This window comes from Theropithecus gelada, chromosome 1 (genome assembly GCF_003255815.1).
Source record: "Theropithecus gelada isolate Dixy chromosome 1, Tgel_1.0, whole genome shotgun sequence".
NCBI lineage: Eukaryota > Metazoa > Chordata > Mammalia > Primates > Cercopithecidae > Theropithecus > Theropithecus gelada.
Window position 1 is genome coordinate 62,734,576 of NC_037668.1, and position 22,230 is coordinate 62,756,805.

At 44.4% G+C, this 22,230-nt stretch overlaps 1 protein-coding gene across 4 annotated transcripts in view; it reads left to right on the forward strand.

Moving 5' to 3' along the window:
• Nucleotides 1–705: 705 nt before the first annotated feature.
• Nucleotides 706–22,230, forward strand: part of ZMYM1 (zinc finger MYM-type containing 1) — a 37,820-nt gene continuing 16,295 nt past the window's right edge. For 2 of the 4 annotated variants that reach the window (XM_025394907.1, XM_025394923.1), the window contains exons 1-4: nucleotides 712–782; nucleotides 16,141–16,310; nucleotides 18,779–18,851; nucleotides 20,597–20,846. In XM_025394907.1, the coding sequence (XP_025250692.1) occupies nucleotides 16,215–16,310; nucleotides 18,779–18,851; nucleotides 20,597–20,846 (419 nt within the window). In that variant the 5' untranslated portion in view covers nucleotides 712–782; nucleotides 16,141–16,214. Of the gene's footprint in view, nucleotides 783–15,619; nucleotides 15,668–16,140; nucleotides 16,311–18,778; nucleotides 18,852–20,596; nucleotides 20,847–22,230 lie in introns of all 4 variants that reach the window. The other 2 variants (XM_025394913.1, XM_025394934.1) reach the window with 2 other exon arrangements.

A 22,230-nucleotide genomic window follows, 5' to 3' on the forward strand; every position in this document is an offset into this window, starting at 1 on the left:
CCTCGGACTCCCGAGTAGCTGGGATTACAGGCGCCCGTCACCATGCCCTGATAATTTCTGTATTTTTAATAGAGACGGGGTTTCACCATGTTGGTCAGGATGGTCTTGAACTCCTTAATTCAAGCAGTCCACCCGCCTCGGCCTCCCAAAGTGCTGGAATTATAGGCGTGACCCACCACGCCCAGCCTGGGGTCATTTTAATTTTAATGTACTAATGAAAGATGTCTGAACTCCCTACCTCTGAGGATAATTTCCTTTTACTGGAAATTTACTCGGCACCTGGCACTTCACTAACATTGCCTTTTTTTTTTTTTTTTTTTTTTTTTTTGAGTCCAGCTTCTGCAGAAGCCTGCCGAATCTTTACAAACCTACGATGCAGCCACTACAATTATCCCCATTTCAAGGACGAAGAAATTGAGATTTACAGAAGTTGTCAAATCGCTTACTAGCACACAGCTAATAAGTGGTAAGGCCATCTCTCAAATACAGGAAATCTAACTGCCTTGCCTGAGCTCTGAGTCAAGGGTCCCACTTTGGCTGCCAGCCAGCGACGACTTCAAGGCTAAAATCCTGTGCGGGCCGTAAGGACTCTTCCCCTCCCTCTCTCCCACGTTTTCAATCCCAAGGTCGCCCTTCCCAACGCAGGGAGTTGGGACCACCCTGGGCCAGCGGCCCTGCGCATGCTCAGCCGCAGAGCACGACGGGAGAGGGGCGTGGCCGGCGGGGCCGTTTCGCTTCGAGATTGAGAAGCTTTGCGCGGCGGGCGTCTCTGAGAGAAATTAGTAAGCCTCCTCATGCGGCTCTGGTTTCGGTCTTTACTCCTGCGCCTTACTCGAAAGGGGCAGGGTTTCTCCTGTCGGTCGGAGGGAGGATGAGGCGTCGGGTCGGGGTTTTAGAGACGGGACTTTGAGTGCAGATTCCGCCAGATGGGGGTCGGGAACTCCGGGCCAGGCCCTGACCTGGATTGTGTTTGTCGCCCCCTTTAATCTTACCCTCACAGATTCGGGGGGTTACTGCTCCCCGCTTCCAGCGATTCTTGCCGCCTCCTGCTCCTGTGTCGTAACTGGGCCTTCAGACTTTGGTCTCCCTCCGCAGCCTCCGTTTCAAAAGCCCTCATCACACCTGTAGCTCTCCTTCATTAAGCAGTGATTTTTCAAAAGTTTGACTCCTGGCCGGGCGCGGTGCCTCACGCCTGTAATCCTGACACTTTGGGAGACCGAGGCGGGCGGATCACTTGAGGTCAGGAGTTCGAGAACAGCCTAGTCAACATGGCGAAAACCCCGTCTCTACTAAAAATACAAAAATTAGCTGGGCTTGGTGGCAGGCGCCTGTAATCTCAGCTACTCAGGAGGCTGAGGCAGGAAAATCGCTTGAGTTGTAGGCAGAGGTTGCATTTAGCCGAGATCCTGCCACTACACTCCAGTCTGGGCGACAGAGCGAGACCCCGTCTCAAAAAAAAAAAAAAAAAGAATGAAATGTTTGCTGAACCCCAAAAGCACAGTTTGAACGCTGCTGATTTACAAGATTAATTTTAAGGTATTTGGTATCAGGGACCTTCCTGACATGACCCATGACCCATGTCTACTTTTCCAGCTTTCCAGTTCCTTTTACTGGCACTCTTGCATTTGTACTTTATCTGCAACAATAGTCCCGCTCCTTCTAGTTCCCATGTATTTGTGCTTTTTTTCTTTCTTTTTTCTTTCTTTTTTTTTTTTTTGGAGACAGGGTCTCGCTCTTTGGCCCAGGCTGAGTGCAGTGACAAGATCACGGCTCACAAGCAGCCTCAGCTTTCCGGGCTCAAGCGATCCTCCCACCTGAGGCTCCAGAGTAGCTAGGACAACAGGTGCTCCCCACTACGCCCAGCTAATTTTTATATTTTTTTTAGAGACAGGTTATCTCCATGTTGCCTAGGCTGTCTCGAACTCTTGAATTGAAGCAATCCACCCGCTTCGGCCTCTCAAAGGGCTGGGATTACAGGCTTGAGCCACTGTGCCCGACTATTTGTGGTTCTGTACCTACTGTCTCTATACCAGGAATATCCCCCATTATTGGTTGGTAGTAGACACTTTAAAACCCAGCTCAAATTTCACCTCTCATTTCTTCTCAGTACCTTGTATATACTTACTGGTTGGGACATCCTGCTCATCAGTGTAACCCCGTACCGAGGCACTTCAGAAATGATGGCTCCCCATTGCCTGCAGAATTAACCAGGGACATTTTAGTTTGGTTTGAAAAGCATATAGCCTTCTGCCTCCAGCCTTCCCATCAGGCTAGTAAAAGACCTTGCAGAACTCAGTTGAATAAGATAATTTTCTTTTTTTTTTTTTTTTTGGAGACAGTTTCACTCTTGTCGCCCAGGCTGGAGTGCAGTAACGCGATCTCAGCTAACTGCAATCTCCACCTCCTAAATTCAAGTGATTCTCCTGCCTCAGCCTCCCAAGTAGCTGGGATTACACCACACTTGGCTAATTTTGGTTTAGTAGAGACAGGGTTTCACCATGCTGGCCAGGCTGGTCTAGAACTCCTGACCTCAGGTGATCCACCTGCCTCGGCCTCTCAAAGTGCTGGGATTACAGACAGGAGCCACTGTGCCTGGCTAGATAAAATAAATCTTAGCAAAGTGTAATGTATAAAGAAGTGGTATAATGCAAAGAAATAAGAGGAGTATATCTGCTTCCGGACTCTATGTTTTGTTTTTGCTTGTGTCCATACCACGCTATCTTAATGTACTGTAGCTTTATAAGCCCTTCCAACTTTTTTTTTTTTTTTTTTTGAGATTGTCTTGGTTATTCTAGGCTCTGTATGCACATTATATATACATTAGAATTACCTTGCAAATTCCACAAAAACCTCTGCTGGGATTTTCTTCTACAGCTTAATTAGGAGAAAAATTAACTTAATATTGACTCTTTCCATCAATGAGCATTTATTTAGATCTTCCTTAATTTCACTCAGCAATGTTTTGTTTTCACTGTAGAGTTCTTTAATAGCTTTCATTAGAGTTATTCATATACTTGATATTCATGATACTGTAGAAATGGTTATTTTTATATTTTTCTGTTCTAGTGCAAATAAATAAAATTGATTTTTTTTTTTTTTTTGAGACGGAGTCGCGCTGTGTCACCCAGGCTGGAGCGCAGTGGCGCAATGGCTCACCGCAGCCTCCAACACCCACATTCAAGTGATTCTCCTGTTTCAGCCTCCTGAGTGGCTGGGATTACAGGTGCCCACTGCCACGGCTAGCTAATTTTTTTGTATTTTTAGTAGAGACGGGTTTCAGCATGTTAGACTGGCCTTGAACTACTGACCTCAGGTAATCTACCCGCCTCTGCCTCCCAAATTGCTAGGATGACAGGTGTGAGCCACTGTACCTGGCCAAAATTAATTTTCAAATGTCTTGCTAAGCTTAATAATTTGGAGATTCTTTTGAATTTTCTTTGTACAGAATCATGTCATCCATGAATAATAACAATTTTACTTACTTTTCAAAGTTTGTCTTTTATTTTTTCTTGCTTTATTGATCTGACTAGAACTTCTACTACAATGTTGAAGATCAGCGATAAGAAAAATTCTAGAATGCGGATCTTGTATTATCCTATGATTCTGCTGAATTCACTTACTCCAGTAGTTTCTTTTACCGGGATTGAGTTGGGGGAGGTTCCTTAGAGTTTTCTATATGCAGTCATGCCTACAAATAAAAACAGTTTTCTTCCTTTCCAATTTCTTTTTTTTTTTTGAAACAGAATCTTGCACTGTCACTCAGGCTGGAGTGCAATGGCGTGATCTGGGCTCACTGCAACCTCCACCTCCTGGGTTCATGCAGTTCTCCTGCCTCAGCCTCCCGAGTAGATGGGATTACAGGCATGCACCACCATACCCAGCTAATTTTTGTATTTTTAGTAGAGATGGGGTTTCACCACATTGGCCAGACTGGTCACGAACTGCAGACCTCAAGTGATCCGCCTGCCTCAGCCTCCCAGAGTGTTGGGATTACAGGCATGGGCCACAATGCCTGGCCTCCTTTCGAACTTTTATGCTAAATTCCCATCTACTATTTTACTTTAGCTTAAAGAATTTCCTTTAGTGGCCGGGCATGGTGGCTCACGCCTGTAATCGCAGCACTTTGGAAGGCCGAGGCAGGTGGATCACCTGGGGTCAGGAGTTCCAGACCAGCTTGGCCAACAGGTGAAACCCCTTTTTTACTAATAACACAAAAAATTAGCCAGGAGTGGTAATGCATGCCTATAATCCCAGCTACTCAGGAGGCTGAGGCAGGAGAATCCCTTGAACCCGGGAGGTGGAGGTTGCAGTGACCCGAGATTGTGCCATTGCACTCCAGCCTGGGCGACAAGAGTAAAACTCTTGTCTCCAAAAAAAAAAAAAAAAAAGAATTTCCTTTAGCATTTCTACAGTGTTTTCATTTATCTGAAAGTGTCTTTATTTTGCTCTTAATCTTGAAGGATATTTTTATTGAATATAGAATTTTAGGTAGATTTTCCCCAGCACTTTAAAGATACTGCATTGGCTTCTGAAGTTTCATTGTTTTCTTTTCTTTTCTTTTCTTTTTTTTTTTTTTTAGACAGGGTCTCACTCTGTCCCCCAGGCTGGATGCAGTGGCATGATCACAGCTCACTGTAGCCTCACCCCCCCCCAAGCTTAAGCAGTCCTACCACCTCAGCCTCCCGAGTAGCTGGGACTCCAGATGCACACCATCACACCCAGCTAATTTTTGTTTTTAGAGATGGGGGGTCTCACTATGCTGCCAGGGGCTGGCCTCGAACTCCTGGGCTCAAGCAGTCCTCTGTCCAATACCTCCCAACATGTTCAAATTACAAGTGTGAATCACCACACCCAACCTTCTTACTGCTTTTAAGATTTTCTTTTTGGTTTTCACCAGTGTGACTATGATATGCCTACTCGCTTTTTTCTTTATATTTGTCTTATTTGTGATTCACAGAACTTCTTGAATTCATGTGGTTTGATGTTTTTCTTCAGTTTTGGAAATTGTCCCAAAAAATGGTAGGTATTTTTTGTTATTTTTTTCTCGAGACAGTGTCTCATCTGTTACCCAGGCTGGTGTGCAGTGGTGCGATCATAGCTCACCATAACCTGGAACTCTTTCCTGGGCTCAAGTGATCCCCCAGCCTCAGCCTCCCATGTAGCCTGTACTACAGGCATCCACCACCATGCCCAGCTAATTTTTCTAATATATTTATAGAGATGAGGGTCTCACTATGTCACCCAGGCTGGTCTCAAACTCCTGGACTCAAACTCCTGCCTGGGCCTCCCAAAGTCCTGGGATTACAGGCGTGAGCCACCTTGCCTGGTATTTTCTTTCAAATATTGCTTCTTTTGCATTGTCTATTTTCTCTTTTTCTAGAACTGAATAAGAGATCCCACATGGCACATTATTCTAGATTCTTATTCTAGAACTGAATAGGAATCCCACATGGCACATTATTTCAATTTTCCATCCTTTTATCTCTGTGCGTCAGTCTACCTTCTAGCTTGTCTTCACTAATTTGATATTCATCTATTGAATTCTTAATTTCCTCACTGTGTTTTCCAATTCTAGATTTTCCATTTAACGCTCTCTCTCTTTTTTTTTTTTTTTTTTTTTAATGGATTCCAGGTCACTGCAGAACTTCTCCATCTTTTCCTCTATTTTCTCAAACATAACCAAGTCCTTGCCTGACAAGAACAATATCTGAGTCACCTGTGGGTTTGTTTCTGTTGCATTTTTTTTCAGTCAGTTTTGGGATTTTAAAAATTCCTCTTGGTCCATAAATTGTTATTAGATTCTGGATATTTTGGATGAACATTATTAGCATCTGGATGTACTTCCTTCAGGCTAAGGTTGCCATTAGGCACGTGGATAGTAGTAGCAGATGACATTGATCCTGTTGATTACAGGCCTTGTTAAGGCTGTTCTATTTCAGTTTGTCCTTTCTTCTTGGAAGTGGTCTCTTTTCTTCTTGGGGCATGGCCATTACTCCTAGAGCAAGGCCCTCCTTGAGTCTCAACCAGAAATCCAGGTCTTTACCAAAACCCCTCTATCTTGCTAGTCTTAAATTTCAACTCTCAACTCAGCATAGCTGCTATAATCTTATCAGCTCTTTGACGTTTAACTGCTCTTTGACGTTTAACTGTTAAGTTTTTGAAGTCTCACTCTGTAAATGTGCAGTTTAGGAGTCAGCCAGTGACTTGGAGGAGAGGAGATTTGTATGCACATTATTTTTCTGTGGTTTCCTCCTCTCCCAGATTGTGCCTCTTGAGTTCCAGCTACTTTAGAATCCAGTACTGCTAACTGTCTCCTGCTGTTTTCTGCTTGGGTTTCCACTATTTTGTCGTGGAAAGTCCCCTTACCAGTAAATAAAGTCTGTTAAATTTTGTAATTAATTCTAGTAAAAGGATTTAGTATGCTAAAGGCTACTCTACTATGCCTGGATTTATCCATTTTTTGTTTTGTTTTGTTTTGGGTTTTTTTTGGAGACAGAGTCTCCCTCTGTTGCCCAGGCTGGAGTGCAGTGACGTGATCTCGGCTTACTGCAACCTCCGCCTCCTGGATTCAAGCAGTTCTCCTGCCTTGGCCTCCCAAGTAGCTAGGATTATAGGTGCCTCCTGCCATGCCCAACTTTTTTTTTTTTTTTTTTTTTTTTGAGACAGAGTCCCAGGCTGGCACAGTCTCAGCTCACTGCAAGCTCTGCCTCCCTAGTAGCTGAGATTACAGGCATGTGCTACCATGCCCTGCTAATTTTTGTATTTTTAGTAAAGATGGGGTTTTACCATGTTGGTCAGGCTGGTCTTGAGCTCCTGACCTCAAGTGATCCTCCCACCTTTGCCTCCCAAAGTGCTGGGATTACAGGTGTGAGCCACTGTGCCCGGCCCTGGCTAATTTTTTTTATATTTTAAGTAGAGACAGGGTTTTACCATATTGGCCAGGCTGGTCTTGAACTCCTGACCTCAGATAATTTACCCGCATTGGCGTCCCAAAGTGCTGGGATTACAGGTGTGAGCCACCATGCCCAGCCCCATTATTTTTTTTTTAAGACAGTCTCGCTCTGTGCCTAGGCTGGAGTGCAGTGGTACAGTCTTGGCTCACTGCAAGCTCGGCCTCCAGGGTTCACACCCTTCTCCTGCCTCCGCCTCCCGAGTACCTGGGACTACAGGCGCCTGCCACCACACCCGGCTAATTTTTTGTAATTTTAGTAGAGACGGGCTGTCACCGTGTTAGCCAGGATGGTCTCGATCCCCTGACCTCGTGATCCACCTGTCTCGGCCTCTCAAATTGCTGGGATTACAGGTGTGAGCCACTGCACCCAGCCCCCATATTATTTTTAATTCTTGCTAGTCTGATAAAATCTGGAGTTCAGTTGATTTACAAACTGCGTAGGATCTGATTAGGCAGAAATGACTTGCAGGAAGGAAAGCAGTATGGGGACAAGTAAAGTGAGGAGATTAAGGTGCAGCTGATTCTTTGCCTTGACATCTGTCTGTCTTTCCCTCTGGCCCAAAGAGGAGGATGGTGTTTTCTCCTGTGGTTGTTGTAGATCTCCCTTTGGCTGCAGCTGTCATTTGCTGATGCTGAAAGCACCTCCTTGACTACATTCCAGCTTGAGGGACAATAGCCCCCTTCCTTGAACAGTCATTCCTAGGGCTCTCCTGGGCCTGCCCATTCCTGCCTTTGTTGTGGCACATGCCAGCCACCTAGCTCTAATAGGGAATTGTTGTTAAATCAGTATTCTGCACCCCTCATTCCCAGTCTAGTTTTGAAACATACTTGTGGTTGGGGTGCTAGATTCACACTGGCCCCTAGCCTTTGTGGGGTCCTTGCTAAGGTTATGAACTCTGTGTCTAAATATTTAAAAGTTATAAATTAAGCTAACACATCACGGATTAAAATGAGTTCCATCCTCCTACTGTGACAAATACACCTTTGTAATGACCAAATAGAAAAATACATGTAAAGCTGTGGTTTTCAGGACTGAAAGTAAGCAAATTATCAATGATGTCAGAATTCAATTTTGTGTATTATGTTTAAACATTGTATTTGGGTCACTCATGGTAAATTGTTATCACAGAAAATATAGAAGATTTGAATTTCCTTATATAAATCACTGTCATCCATAATATGACTTTTTAAAAAATCATTTCTTCAAGTTATATTTATAGTCATACAGAATTTTAAGGTTTTTCCCCAAAATTTTCAATATTGGGTTATTAGTTTATTTTATGTATTTATTTTGAGATGGAATCTTATTCTGTCATACAGGCTGGAGTGCGGTGGCGCAATCGTATCTCACCGCAACCTCTGCCTTCCAGGTTCAGGTGATCCTCCTGCCTCAGCCTCCTGAGTAGCTGGGACTACAGTCTGGGCTATTACTTGTAAAAAACAGAAAGTTGGCCGGGCGCGGTGGCTCAAGCCTGTAATCCCAGCACTTTGGGAGGCCGAGACGGACGGATCATGAGGTTAGGAGATCGAGACCATCTTGGCTAACACAGTGAAACCCCGTCTCTACTAAAAAATACAAAAAAACTAGCCGGGCGAGGTGGCGGGCGCCTGTAGTCCCAGCTACTCAGGAGGCTGAGGCAGGAGAATGGCGCAAACCCGGGAGGCGGAGCTTGCAGTGAGCTGAGATCCGGCCACTGCACTCCAGCCCGGGCGACAGCGCGAGACTCCGTCTCAAAAAAAAAAAACAAAAAACAAAAAAAAAAAACAGAAAGTTTGTTGCTAAATTTGTTCAGCTCTCTCTCCAATCAAGATTATAACTTTATCTGTAGCAGTAAAAAAATAGTCTCTATATAAATTAGTTTTGAGATTGTATGTCTGTGCATCTTACTCATCGTCATGCAGTTTCCTTTCATTATTGTAGCTGCCTTATATTTCATTGAAATCTCATGCAAATTTTTTTTTCAATTGAAAATTTTTTTTTTTTTTTTTTTAAGATGCAGTTTTGCTCTGTTGCCCAGGCTTGAGTGCAGTGGCCCGATCTCGGCTCACTGCATCCTCCACCTCCTGGGTTTAAGAAATTGTCTGCCTCAGCCTCCCGAGTAGCTGGGATTACAGGCTCCCACCACCATGCTTGGCTAATTTTTTTTGTATTTTTAATAGAGATGGGGTTTCACCATCTTGGCCAGGCTGATCTTGAACTCCTGACCTCGTGATCCACCCACCTCAGCCTCCCAAAGTGCTGGGATTACAGGCGTGAGCCACCGCGCCGGCCTTTTGTTTGTTTGTTTGTTTGTTTTGAGATGGAGTCTTGCTGTGTTGCACCCAGGCTGGAGTGCAGTGGCACGATCTCCGTTCACTGCAGCCTCCGCCTCCCAGGTCAAGAGATTCTCCTGTCGCAGCCTCCCAAGAGCTGAAACTACAGGTGTGTGCCACCACACCTGACTAATTTTTCGTATTTTTAGTAGAGATGGGGTTTCACCACGTTGGCCGGGCTGGTCTCGAACTCCTGACCTCAGATAATCTGCCCGCCTCAGGCTCCTAAAGTGCTGGGATTACAGAGGTGAGCCACAGTGCCCACCCAAAAATTCATTTTTTAACAGTAGTTTGAACCATCAGGGTTATATAAATACTATTTACTAATTTTCCAGGAAGAATCTGGATGATATCCCCTGGAGGTCTATATGTGTATCTGGAAATAACTCTTGAAACTTGCATTTTCTTTTCTTTTTTTTTTTTTTTTTTGAGATGGAGTTTCGTTCTTGTTGCCCAGGCTGGAGTGCAGTGGCACAATCTCGGTTCACTGCAACCTCTGCCTCCCAGGTGCAAGTGATTCTCTTGCCTCAGCCTCCCAAATAGCTGGGATTACAGGCATGTGCCACCACGCTCGGCTAATTTTTTGTGTTTTTAGTAGAGACGGGGTTTCTCCATGTTGGTCAGGCTGGTCTTGAACTCCCAGCCTCAGGTGATCAGCCCGCATCGGCCTCCCAAAGTGCTGGGATTACAGGCATGAGCCACCGTGCCTGATCTTGAAACTTCCAATTTCTTTGTGATCTCCTGTTTTACTTTAAGAATGAATGTGGGCTGGGTGTGATGGCTCATGCGTGTAATCTCAGCACTCTGGGAGGCTGAGGCCGGTGGATCATGAGGTCAGGAGTTCGAGACCAACCTGGCCAAGATGGTGAAACCCCGTCTCTACTGAAAAAACAAAACTTCCCGTCTCTACTAAAAAACAAAACGTAGCCAGGCGTGCTGGCAGGCGCCTGTAATCCCAGCTACTCAGGAGGCTGAGGCAGATAATTGTTTGAACCTGGGAGGCGGAGGTTGCAGTGAGCTGAGATTGTGCCACTGCACTCCAGCCTGGGTGACAGAGAGAGATTCCGTCTCGGAAAAAAAAAAAGAAAGAATGAATGTGAATTTTGTTGTGTGCTCTATCATATTTCTCTCTTCGGTTTAAATTAAAATATTTTATGGCTGGGCGCGGTGGCTCACACATGTAATCCCAACACTTTGGGAGGCCGAGGCGGGCGGATCACAAGGTCAGGTGATATCACAAGGTCAGGTGATAGAGACTATCCTGGCCAACATGGTGAAAACCCGTCTCTACTAAAATACAAAAATTAGCTGAGCATGGTAGCGCATGCCTGTAATCCCAGCTACCCAGCATGCTGAGGCAGGAGAATCGCTTGAACCTGGGAGATAGAGGTTGCAGTGAGCCGTGATCACACCACTGCACTCCAGCCTGGTGACAGAGCAAGACTCCATCTCAAAATGTGTGTATGTGTATATATGTATATATATTTTATATTACTACCAAGTAGTATTGCCCAGCAGGAAGATGTGCAGCATTCATCCTTTGACTATTAATACCTGTACTCTGTCATACTGTGATTTAGCCCTAGTTTGGAAAGATGAGTAGGGCTATGTTAAAAGGAAATCTGTAGGAATTATTTTACTCTAATGTGCATCTTGTTGGAAAAGGAAGTAATGGATCTGTCACTAATACATGTTTTGCTCTTCTTATAGCCATATGTTGCATTGCATTTTCCCTTGCCTCAGAAATTTTCAGGATGCTTTCCTTTTTTTCTTTTTGAGACAGAGTCTCACACTCTTGCCTGAGCTGGAGTGCAATGGCGAGATCTCGGCTCACTGCAACCTCCGCCTCCCAGATTCAAGCTATTCTGCCTCAGCCTCCTGAGTAGCTGGGATTACAGGTGCCCACCACCACGCCCAACTAATTTTTTGTATTTTTTAGTAGAGATGGGGTTTCACTATGTTGGTAAGGCTGGCCTTGAACTCCTGACCTCCTGATCCACCCACCTCAGCCTCCCAGAGCTCTGGGATTTCAGGCGTGAGCCACCGCGCTCAGTCTCCACTATTTTTATGTTTGTATGATGACATGTTTGAAGGGGTTGCAAGATGCCAAAGCTCATAGGTACTTTGTTTTGTTTTATTTTGTTTTGTTTTGTCTTACAAATAGCAGTAATTGTACCTCACGTAAACTTCATTGGCTATGATACCACCACTGCACAAAACTTGGTGCTTTCTTTTTAACTGATGTTTAGACTTGCATGGCGTATGTAGTTTCAGGTGAAGGGAATCTACCTAATGACGAATAGTTAATTATTAGTGAGTTTTGCTTTACTACTTGTGTGTAGTGCTCAAATGGGCTGGACAGAGGCTGTATGAACTATTTATTGCACTTGACACTCAGGCCTTATTTAACTTTCTGTGTTGGGATAGGAACTTTCAGCAAAAGTTGAGCTAAAGATGGAAATGAGGGAAGGTGGTTGAGCCCCAATCACAGAAATAAAAAATAATGGCAGGATTACTTGGGTCTTTCGTGTACTAACCCAGAATAAAACCGTAGTCCTGGAATTACTCCTATAAGAGATTTTTTTGTTTGTTTGTTTTTCTTTTTTGGAGCCCATTATTCTAAGTGATCCTGTAAGAACTTCAGCTTCTCCGCATTTGTGTTAGTTATCATCTGCCCTCCATAATGAAGGCTTTTTTTTTATTATTTTTCCGAGACAGAGTCTTGCTCTGTCACCCAGGCTGGAGTGCAGTGACGCAATCTCGGCTCACTGCAAGCTCCGCATCCTGGGTTCACGCTATTCTCCTGCCTCAGCCTCCCGACTAGCTGGGACTACAGATGCCTGCTATAAGGCTCTTTTTTTTTTTTTTTTTTTTTTTTTTTTCTTTTTTGAGACGGAGTCTCACTCTGTCGCCCCGGCTGGAGTGCAGTGGCACAATCTCCGCTCACTGCAAGCTCCGCCGCCTCCCGGGTTTCACGCCATTCTCCTGCCTCAGCCTCCCGAGAAGCTGGGACTACAGGCGCCCGCCACCACGGCCGGCTAATTTTTTTTTTTTTTTTTTTTTGTATTTTTAGTAGAGACGGGATTTCACCGTGTTTGCCAGGATGGTCTCGATCTCCTGACCTGGTGATCCGCCCACCTCAGCCTCCCAAAGTGCTAGAATTACAGGCGTGAGCCACCATGGCCGGCCTCAAGGCTCTTTTTTAAGGATCTAGGAGACAGGAAGACTTGCACTCTGAAGCCAAGCTAGAGTAGCAGGAAAGGAAAGAGTTCCAAAGGATTTAGAATCAGAGGTGGCAGTTACCAGAAAAGTGGAAAGTAGGCCTCAGTCAAGGAAAAAGGAGAAAATAAGGAACCAATCTGTCTTTGAAAAAGAGACCTTGCTGGGAGGAATAGCATTAGGAGCTATACCTAATATAGGTGACAGGTTGATGGGTGCAGCAGACCACCATGGCATGTGTATACCTGTATAACAAAACTGCATGTTCTGCACATGTACCCCAGAACTTAAAGTATAATGAAAAAAGTAAAAGAGACCTTGCTTTCGTAGTTCCTCAAAAATTGTAAGATGGAATTTTTTTAAAACCTGAATGCACAACAGTCTTTTATACTGTGAGTTTGGATTTTAGCTGCCTATTGACCAAAAATGAATCTACTGATTTGGATAGTGAGGAGAAGCAGGCAGGCATGTGTGATGGGAAAATAGACTTAAGACTTATTTGGCTGGTCGTGGTGGCTCACGCCTGTATTCCCAACACTTTGGGAGGCCAAGGCAGGCGGATCACCTGAGGTCGAGAGTTTGAGCCCATCCTGACCAACATGGAAAAGCCCCATCTCTACTAAAAATACAAAATTAGCTGGGCGTGGTGGCACATACCTGTAATCCCAGCTACTCAGGAGGCTGGGGCAGGAGAATTGCTTGAACCTAGGAGGCTGTGGTTGCAGTGAGCCGAGATGTACGCCATTGCACTCCATCCTGGGCAACAAGAGCAAAACTCTTGTCTAAAAAAAAAAAAAAGACTTATTTAAAGGGGTAGATTGATCTAATTTCATGATTAGATTTAGGGAGAAGAATAATTCCAGGTTAATCCTAGATTTCTGGTATAGGAAATTAGGTATATGACACTGCTATTTACCAAGAAAGGGAATATCTGTAAAGCAGGTTTGTGGGGGTAATAAAAGAATATAGTGTTATTGAGGCAAGAGGATTGCTTGAGACCAGAGTTCAAATCCCTTGAGTTTGAGGGACCTGTGGAACATTCAAATGGAGATATTTATTTATTTATTTTATTATCAAGACGGAGTCTTGCTCTGTCACCCAGGCTGGAGTGCAGTGACTCGATCTCTGCTCACTGCAAGCTCCGCCTCCCAGGCTCACGCCATTCTCCTGCCTCAGCCTCCCAAGTAGCTGGGACTACAGGCACCTGCCATTGCACCTGGCTAATTTTTTTTGTATTTTTAGTAGAGACGGGGTTTCACCGTGTTAGCCAGGATGGTCTCGATCTCCTGACCTCGTGATCCACCCGCCTCAGCCTCCCAAAGTGCTGGGATTACAGGCGTGAACCACCGCCCCGGCCAAATGGAGATATTTAATAGGCAATTAGGTATATGGACCGCAGCTTAGGAACGTAAGGGAGAAACAGCCCATAGGTGATAGTTGAATCTGTGGTTGTGATCATAGGCCGGGCGCAGATAGACACCTGTCATTTGAGCACTTTGGGAGGCTGAGGTGAGAGGATCACTTGAGCCAGGAGTTCGAGATCAGTCTGGGCAACATAGTGAGACACCTTCTCTTAAAAAAAAAAAAAAAATTAGCTGGGCATGGTGGCGCATGCTTGTGGTCCCAGCTACTCGGGAGACTAAGGTGGGAGAATTGCTTGATCCCAGGGGGGTGAGGCTGCAGTGAACTGAGATAGTGCCACTGTCTGAGTGACAGAGCGAGACTTTGTCTCAAAAAATAATAAAAATAAAAAAAGACTTGGTTTTTGTTTGTTTTGTTTTTTGAGATGGAGTCTCGCTCTGTCTCTCAGGCTGGAGTGCAATGGCACGATCTCGGCTCACTGCAACCTCTGCCTCTCGTTTTCAAGTGATTCTCCTGCCTCAGCCTCCCGAGTAGCTGGAATTACAGGCGCCTGCCACCATGACCAGCTAATTTTTGTATTTTTAGTAGAGACAGGCTTTTGCCATGTTGACCAGGCTGGTCTCGAACTCCTCACCTCAGGTGATCCACCTGCCTTGACCTCCAAAGTGCTGGGATTACAGGCATGAGCTACCGCACCTGGCCAAAGACTTGGTTTTTTTGTTTGTTTGAGACAGCTGGAATGCAGTGGTGCAATCTCAGTTCACTGCAGCCTCCACCTCCTGGGTTCAAGCGATTCTCCTGCCTCAGCCTCCCGAGTAGCTGAGATCACAGGCACATATCACCACACCCAGCTGATTTTTTTTTTTTTTGTATTTTTCGTAGAGACGGGGTTTCGCCTTGTTCGCCAGGCCCGTCTCAAACTCCTGACCTCCGGTGATCCACTCACCGTAGCCTCCCAAAATGCTGGGATTACAGGTGTGAACTACCGCACCCAGCTAACAGATTTTTCTTTCTTTCTTTTTTTTTTTTTTTTTTGAGACAGAGTCTTGCTCTGTCACCCAGGCTGGAGTGCAATGACGCGATCTTGGCCCACTGCTACCTCTGCTCGCAGGTTCAAGCTATTCTCCTGCCCTAGCCTACCGAGTAACTGGGATTACAGGCGTATGCCACCAAGCCTAATTTTTTGTATTTTTGGTAGAGGTGGGATTTCAGCATGTTGACCAGACTGGTCTCAAACTCCTGACCTCATGTGATCCACCCTCCTCAGCCTCCCAAAGTGTTGGGATTACAGGCGTGAGCCACTGCGCCCAGCCAACTTGGTTATTTTTTAAAAGCCAGGAGTTCAAGATCATAGAGCAGGCAAGAAGACTGCTGGGAAATTGTGTTTTTGAGGAACACAAACATTTCAGAAGCGGTAAAATAAGTATTTGTGAAAAATACTGCCAAAGAGGTAAAATGACAAACAGGAGACGTCAGAGTAAGAAAAATCAAAGGAATTTCAAGAATGGGGAAAGGGGTAGTCAGAGAGACGGTGGGTAGCTTTAGATTCTAGAATGTATTTAAATGCTTATATCCTGGAATGGAAGAGAAATCGAAGAAGCAAATGACAAGGATAACTGGAGGGCAGAGAGGGGTAGTGAGTACAGATTGGGTTAACCTCAGATAGAAAGCTTTTTTGTTTGTTTGTTTGTTTGTTGAGGCACAGTCTCACTCTGTCTCCCAGGCTGGAGTGCAGTGGCTCAGTGTCTGTTTAATGCAACCTCCACCTCCCAGGTTCAAGCGATTCTCGTGCCCCAGGCTCCCAAGTAGCTGGGATTACAGGTACGTGCCACCATACCCAGCTAATTTTTGTATTTTTAGTAGAGATGGGGTTTCACCATGTTGGCCAGCCTGGTCTCGAACTCCTGACCTCAGGTGATCCACCCACCTAGACTTCCCAAAGTGCTGGGTTTACAGGTGTGAGCCACCGCCCCCGGCTGAAAGCTTTACGTTTTCTACTATTGAAAAGTTAAAAATAAACTTGTAAGTTTTGGTGGTTTTATGCTGCATTCAGGCTTGGGGGAACAGAAATGGAGACTATTTCAGAAGAAAGCACAGAGTTGGTAGTAGCTACCAGAGAAGTATACAGCAAAACTATATTGAAGAATAATGAATGAAAGGAAAGAAGCCAGTGTTCTTACAGTGAAGGAACCTTGATGCCAAGCTGTCTAAAGACCCTTTTGTGGTTCCAGAAAATTACTGTATTTAAAAGGACTAATTTTAAAATCAAACTCTTTATCAATATTTTATTTTAGGAATCTGGAAACTGTTCTTCAGGAAGAAACCCATTAGTTTGGAACTGGAGAATTCCTTTGCATCACGTACTAAAATGAAAGAACCACTGTTAGGTGGTGAATGTGACAAGTCAGTGGCATCACAGCTGGGGCTGCTAGATGAAGTTAAGACAGAACCCGACAATGCTCAAGTAAACACTTTTCCCTTATTTCCATTATTTCTAGAGCAGCATTTAATTATAAATTTTAGTTATAAAGGTGCTGAAATTATTCATTGAAAAACTCAAATCTTTGTCTCCTCCAAAGCAGTTAATGAAATAATACAAGGTATATGGTGTTAAGTGCCATTACAAGTATATGTAAGAAAATGATTTGAGGAAAAATTAGACTGTTTGGAATTGGTTTGTTTTGTTTTTTTTTTGTTTTTTTTTTTTTTTGAGGCAGAGTCTCTCTTTGTGGCCCAGGCTGGAGTGCAGTTGCCGGATCTCAGCTCACTGCAAGCTCCGCCTCCCAGGTTTACGCCATTCTCCTGCCTCAGCCTCCCGAGTAGCTGGGACTACAAGCGCCCGCCACCTTGCCTGGCTAGTTTTTTATATTTTTTAGTAGAGACGGGGTTTCACCGTGTTAGCCAGGATGGTCTCGATCTCCTAACCTCGTGATCCGCCCGTCTCGGCCTCCCAAAGTGCTGGGATTACAGGCTTGAGCCACCGCGCCCGGCCTGGAATTGGGTTTTGGTGTAGATAAAAGGATTGTTTAAGGTGTTATGGGCCTGGCTAAGGTTAACACTTTTTTTTTTTTTCCCCCCGCCAGAGTCTACTTCCAGAGGTTAACACATTTTATTTTTGTTTTTCTTAACTTGAAACAATACAAATTACAATTTTTTAATCTAAATTAATTTTTATGTAAATTTTTAAAAAATTTTATACATATTGCTTACTAAAGAACCCATAAAGGATGAACTGACTTGAGCTGTGAGTATTGTTTAAGTAGGGAAAACATTCCTTAGAATGTTTGTAATATATGGCCGGGCACAGTGGCTCACTAGTAATCCCAGAACTTTGGGAGGCCAAGGCGGGACGATCACTTGAGCCCAAGAGTTTGAGACCAACCGGATGACGAGACCTTGTCTGTATAAAAAATATAAAGATTAGCCAGGCATAGTGGTGCACACCTGTAGTCTCAGCTACTTGAGAGGCTAAGGCAGGAGGATCGCTTGAGCCCCGGAATTCAAGGAAGCAGTGAGCTATGATTGTGCCATTGCACTCCAGCCTGGGTGATGAAGCGAGACCCTGTCTCTTAAAAAAAAGAAAAAAAAAAAAAGAATGTTTGTATATGAACTGTGAACCAGCTGAAAGTTCTAATGAAAGAAAAATGGCTAAAAAGAGTAATTTATTTGTAGTATTCTATTTAGAAATAGCCTAAAGTAGATTAATATTAAATAAGATTAATTAAAATATTAAATATAAATAAATTTAGTATTAATATTAAATAATATTTAATTAAATATTAATATTTAATATTAATATTGGTATGCTTACCATTGAGTTGTTGACACTGGGGAATGTTATTCATCTAGGAACTATCTATTGCTTCTTCATCCCGTGGACTTTCATACATAGATCAAGTTTAGATATAGCAGCTATGAAATTGCCTCCTGCTCTGAAAAAATTGTCCTTTGTAAGAATCATTCTGTCCAATTAACAATTTCTGGGGTTAAGGTCTTTATGAAAACAATTGGCTGTTAATGATTAGAACAAGCAGGGAAGACTGAGTGTGGTGGCTCATACCTGTAATCCCAGCATTTTAGGAGGGTGAGACAGGCAGATCACTTGAGGCCAGGAGTTCAAGACCATGGGCAACATGGTGAAACCATGCCTCCACTAAAAATTCAAACATTAGCCGGGCATAGAGGCACGTCCTTGTAGTCCCAGAGGCTGAGGCATGAGAATCACTTGAACCCGGAAGTAGGAGGTTATAGTGAGCCGAGATCGCGTCACTGTATTCCAGCCTGGGTGACAGAGTAAGATCTTGTCTCCAAAAAAACAAGAAAAAAAAAGTAGGGAAAATAGTTGTAATTCGCCGGGCGCGGTGGCTCAAGCCTGTAATCCCAGCACTTTGGGAGGCCGAGGCGGGTGGATCACGAGGTCAGGAGATCGAGACCATCCTGGCTAACATGGTGAAACCCCGTCTCTACTAAAAATACAAAAAACTAGCCGGGCGTGGTGGCGGGCGCCTATAGTCCCAGCTACTCGGGAGGCTGAGGCAGGAGAATGGCGTGAACCCGGGAGGTGGAGCTTGCAGTGAGCCGAGATCGCGCCACTGCACTCCAGCCTGGGCGACAGAGCGAGACTCCGTCTCAAAAAAAAAAAAATAGTTGTAATTCAATATGTCTGCTCCCTATTGGTAGTGACTGGAAGGATTTTGTTGACAAAAGATTCTGATGTCACACCTGGATACCACAGAAAATAATGTATTAGGTGATTGGTATTGTCAGCCAAAGAGCACCAAAAGGGTAGTGCATACCCATGTATTTTGGTTCAATTCAGTTTACAATTCATTGACCAGACCTGACCACAATTTATCATTTTCTGTTGAATGAGTGGTTGTCTTAAATTCATTGTATTCATTATTTTTAATTCTTTTCTTTTTTTCTTTTTAGGAGTATTGTCATAGGCAACAATCCAGAACTCAGGAGAATGAACTGAAAATAAACGCTGTGTTTTCAGAGAGTGGTAATAGAATGATTTAAGTTAATTATGTTTATTCAGACCAATATGATAGCTGATTCATTCTTTTTTAATGCCTTTGAATATTGCTCTGTTTATGTTGGGTTTCAAGTCCAGGAGAAGTAACCTGTAAGAAAATTAAAGAGAGGGCCGGGCGCGGTGGCTCAAGCCTGTAATCCCAGCACTTTGGGAGGCCGAGACGGGCGGATCACGAGGTCAGGAGATCGAGACCATCCTGGTGAACACGGTGAAACCCCGTCTCTACTAAAAAATACAAAAAAAAAAAAACTAGCCGGGCGAGGTGGCGGGCGCCTGTAGTCCCAGCTACTCCGGAGGCTGAGGCAGGAGAATGGCGGGAACCCGGGAGGCGGAGCTTGCAGTGAGCTGAGATCCGGCCACAGCACTCCAGCCTGGGTGACAGAGCAAGACTCCGTCTCAAAAAAAAAAAACAAAAAAAAAAAAAAAAAAGAAAATTAAAGAGAGGCCATGCACGGTGGCTTACACCTGTAATCCCAGCACTTTGGGAGACCAAGGCAGGCGGATCATGAGGTCAGGAGTTCGAGACTAGTCTGGACAACATAGTGAAACCCCGTCTCTACTACAAATACAAAATTAGCCAGGCGTGGTGGCGCATGCCTGTAATCCCAGCTACTCAGGAGGCTGAGGCAGGAGATTCACTTGAACCTGGGAGGTGGAGGTTGTGGTGAGCCGAGATTACACCACTGCACTCCAACCTGGGCAATAGACCGAGACTCTGTCTCAAAAAAAAAAAGAAAGAAAATGAAAGAGCCTGGGCATGGTGGCTCATGCCTGTAATCCCAACATTTTGGGAGGCCAAGGTGGAAGGATCGCTTGAGGGCAGGAGTTTGAGACCAGCCTGGGCAACATAGTGAGATCCCGTCTCTACAGAAGATTTATAAACCAGGTGTGGTGGTGCATGCCTGTAGTCCCAGCTACTTGGGAGGCTGAGGCATGAGGATTTTTTTTGAGATGGAGTTTCCACTCTTGTTGTCCAGGCTGGAGTGCAATGGCATGATCTTGGCTCACTGCAACCTCCGCTGCCCAGGTTCAAGCAGTGCTCCTGCCTCAGCCTCCCAAGTAGCTAGGATCACAGGCACATGCCACCACACCCAGATAATTTTGTTTTGAGACAGGGTCTCGCTCTGTTGCCAGGCTGGAGGGCAGTGCGCGATCTCGGCTCACTGCAACCTCCACCTCTCAGGTTCAAGTGATTCTCCTGCCTCAGCCTCCCGAGTACCTGGGACTACAGGTGTGTGCCACCATGCCCAGCTAATTTTTGTGTTTTTAGTAGAGACAGGGTTTTCCCATGTTGCCCAGGATGGTCTCAATCTCTTGAACTCGTGATCCACCCACTTTGGCCTCCCCAAATGCTGGGATTACAGGTGTTAGCCCCCGCGCCTGGCTAATTTTGTATTTTTTATTAAGATGGGGCTTCACCACGTTGGCCAAGGCTGGTCTTGAACTCCTGACCTCAGGTGATCCACCCGCCTCGGCCTCCCAAAGTTCTGGGATTATAGTCGTGAGCCACCCCACCAGGTGGCGAGAGGGTCATTTGAGTACAGGGTGTCAAGGCTGCAGTGAGCCATGATCATATCACTACACTGCCTAGAGTGCAAAAGAGGGCAACTAGAGCAAGACCCTGTCTCTAAAAAAAGAAAGAAAGAAAATAAAAGAATGCCTACTTAATTTTGTGTAACTCGATTTTTTTTCTCCCTCTTCTGTTTTTATAGCTTCACAGTTGACTACAGGCATTCAGCTTTCTCTGGCATCATCTGGCATGAATAAAATGCTTCCTTCAGTTTCAACCACAGCTATTCAGGTTTCCTGTGCTGGTTGTAAAAAAATTCTTCAGAAGGGGCAAACTGCTTATCAGAGGAAAGGATCTGCTCAACTTTTCTGCTCCATACCATGCATCACTGAATACATTTCATCTGCCAGTTCATCAGTTCCTTCTAAGAGAACTTGTTCAAACTGCTCAAAGTATATAATTCTAAATTATGCCCCTTTTTATTTCCCTACTTTGTTCTTGATCATAGTCTTAGTTGTAATTTCTACATTTCCTTTTTTTATTTTTTGAGACTGAGTTTCACTCTTGTTGCCCTGGCTGGAGTGCAGTGGCACCATCTCAGCTCACTGCAACCTCCTCCTCCTGGGTTCAACCAGAATCTCCTGCCTTGGCCTCCTGAGTAGCTGGGATTACAGCTATGCACCACCACACCCGGCTAATTTGGTATTTTTTAGTAGAGATGGGGTTTCGCCATGTTGGCCAGGCTGGTCTTCAACTCCTGACCTCAGGTGATCTGCCAGCCTTGGCCTCCCAAAGTGCTGGGATTACAGGTGTAAGCCACTGTGCCCGGCCATTTTCATTTCTTTTGAAGACGTCGTCTTGGTTTAGTAAAAAGTTTTTTCTACTTTTAGTTCCTCTGATGGATTCTCTAGAAATATTTTTTTTTGCAGAAATTTAACATGTGAAAAGTTCTGTTTCTGTTCACCTTTAAGTAATGTGACTTCCAAAACTTACTTTCCTACTCTTTTCGTTTGAAATTCTCTGTAAGTGGGATTATTGTTTATCCATTCTGTTCTATTTAACTGTATAGGGAGCAACCTACTACAAAATTAATCCTATGACAGTTATTTTGGATTTTCCAAGATGTAGAATAATACTACATTTCTTTTATAATGGTAAATGAAGTGATTCTTTTGAAAAATTGATGGCCATAGATAAACCTACATGACTGTATGTAATCTTTTAAAAACTTATGTGAGAATATGTGAAGAATCAGTGTCATTTTGGCTTTGAGAGTCCTAAGGCAGTATAATTATGATTGTTAGCACTTAGGATATGCTAATTTTTAAATGTTCTTGTTCAGAACAAGAAAATTCATAGGCAACCACACTGCTTCTAAATATAACAAATTTCTTCCAAATAATACTTGTTTTGGACTCAGGTTGCCATAATTTGAATTTTGCTGCTTCTGTTTAGTTATATTTTACTACTCAAAGTTTCATACCTGAGTTGCTAGATCAGCATCACCCAAGAGTTTGTTAGAAATGCACTTTTTCAGGCCGTGCACGGTGGCTTATGCCTGTTATCCTAGCACTTAGGGAGGCCGAGGCGGGCGGATTGCCTGAGCTCAAGTTTGAGACCAGCCTGGGCAACACGGTGAAATCCTGTCTCTACTAAAATACAAAAAATTAGCCGGGTGCTGTGCCGTGGGCCTGTAATCCCAGCTACTTGGGAGGCTGAAGCAGGAGCATTGCTTGAACCCGGGAGGCGAAGGTTGCAGTGAGTTGAGATCGGGCCACTGCACTGTAGTCCGGGCGACAGAGTGAGGCTCTGTCTCAAAAAGAAAAAACAAGAAAT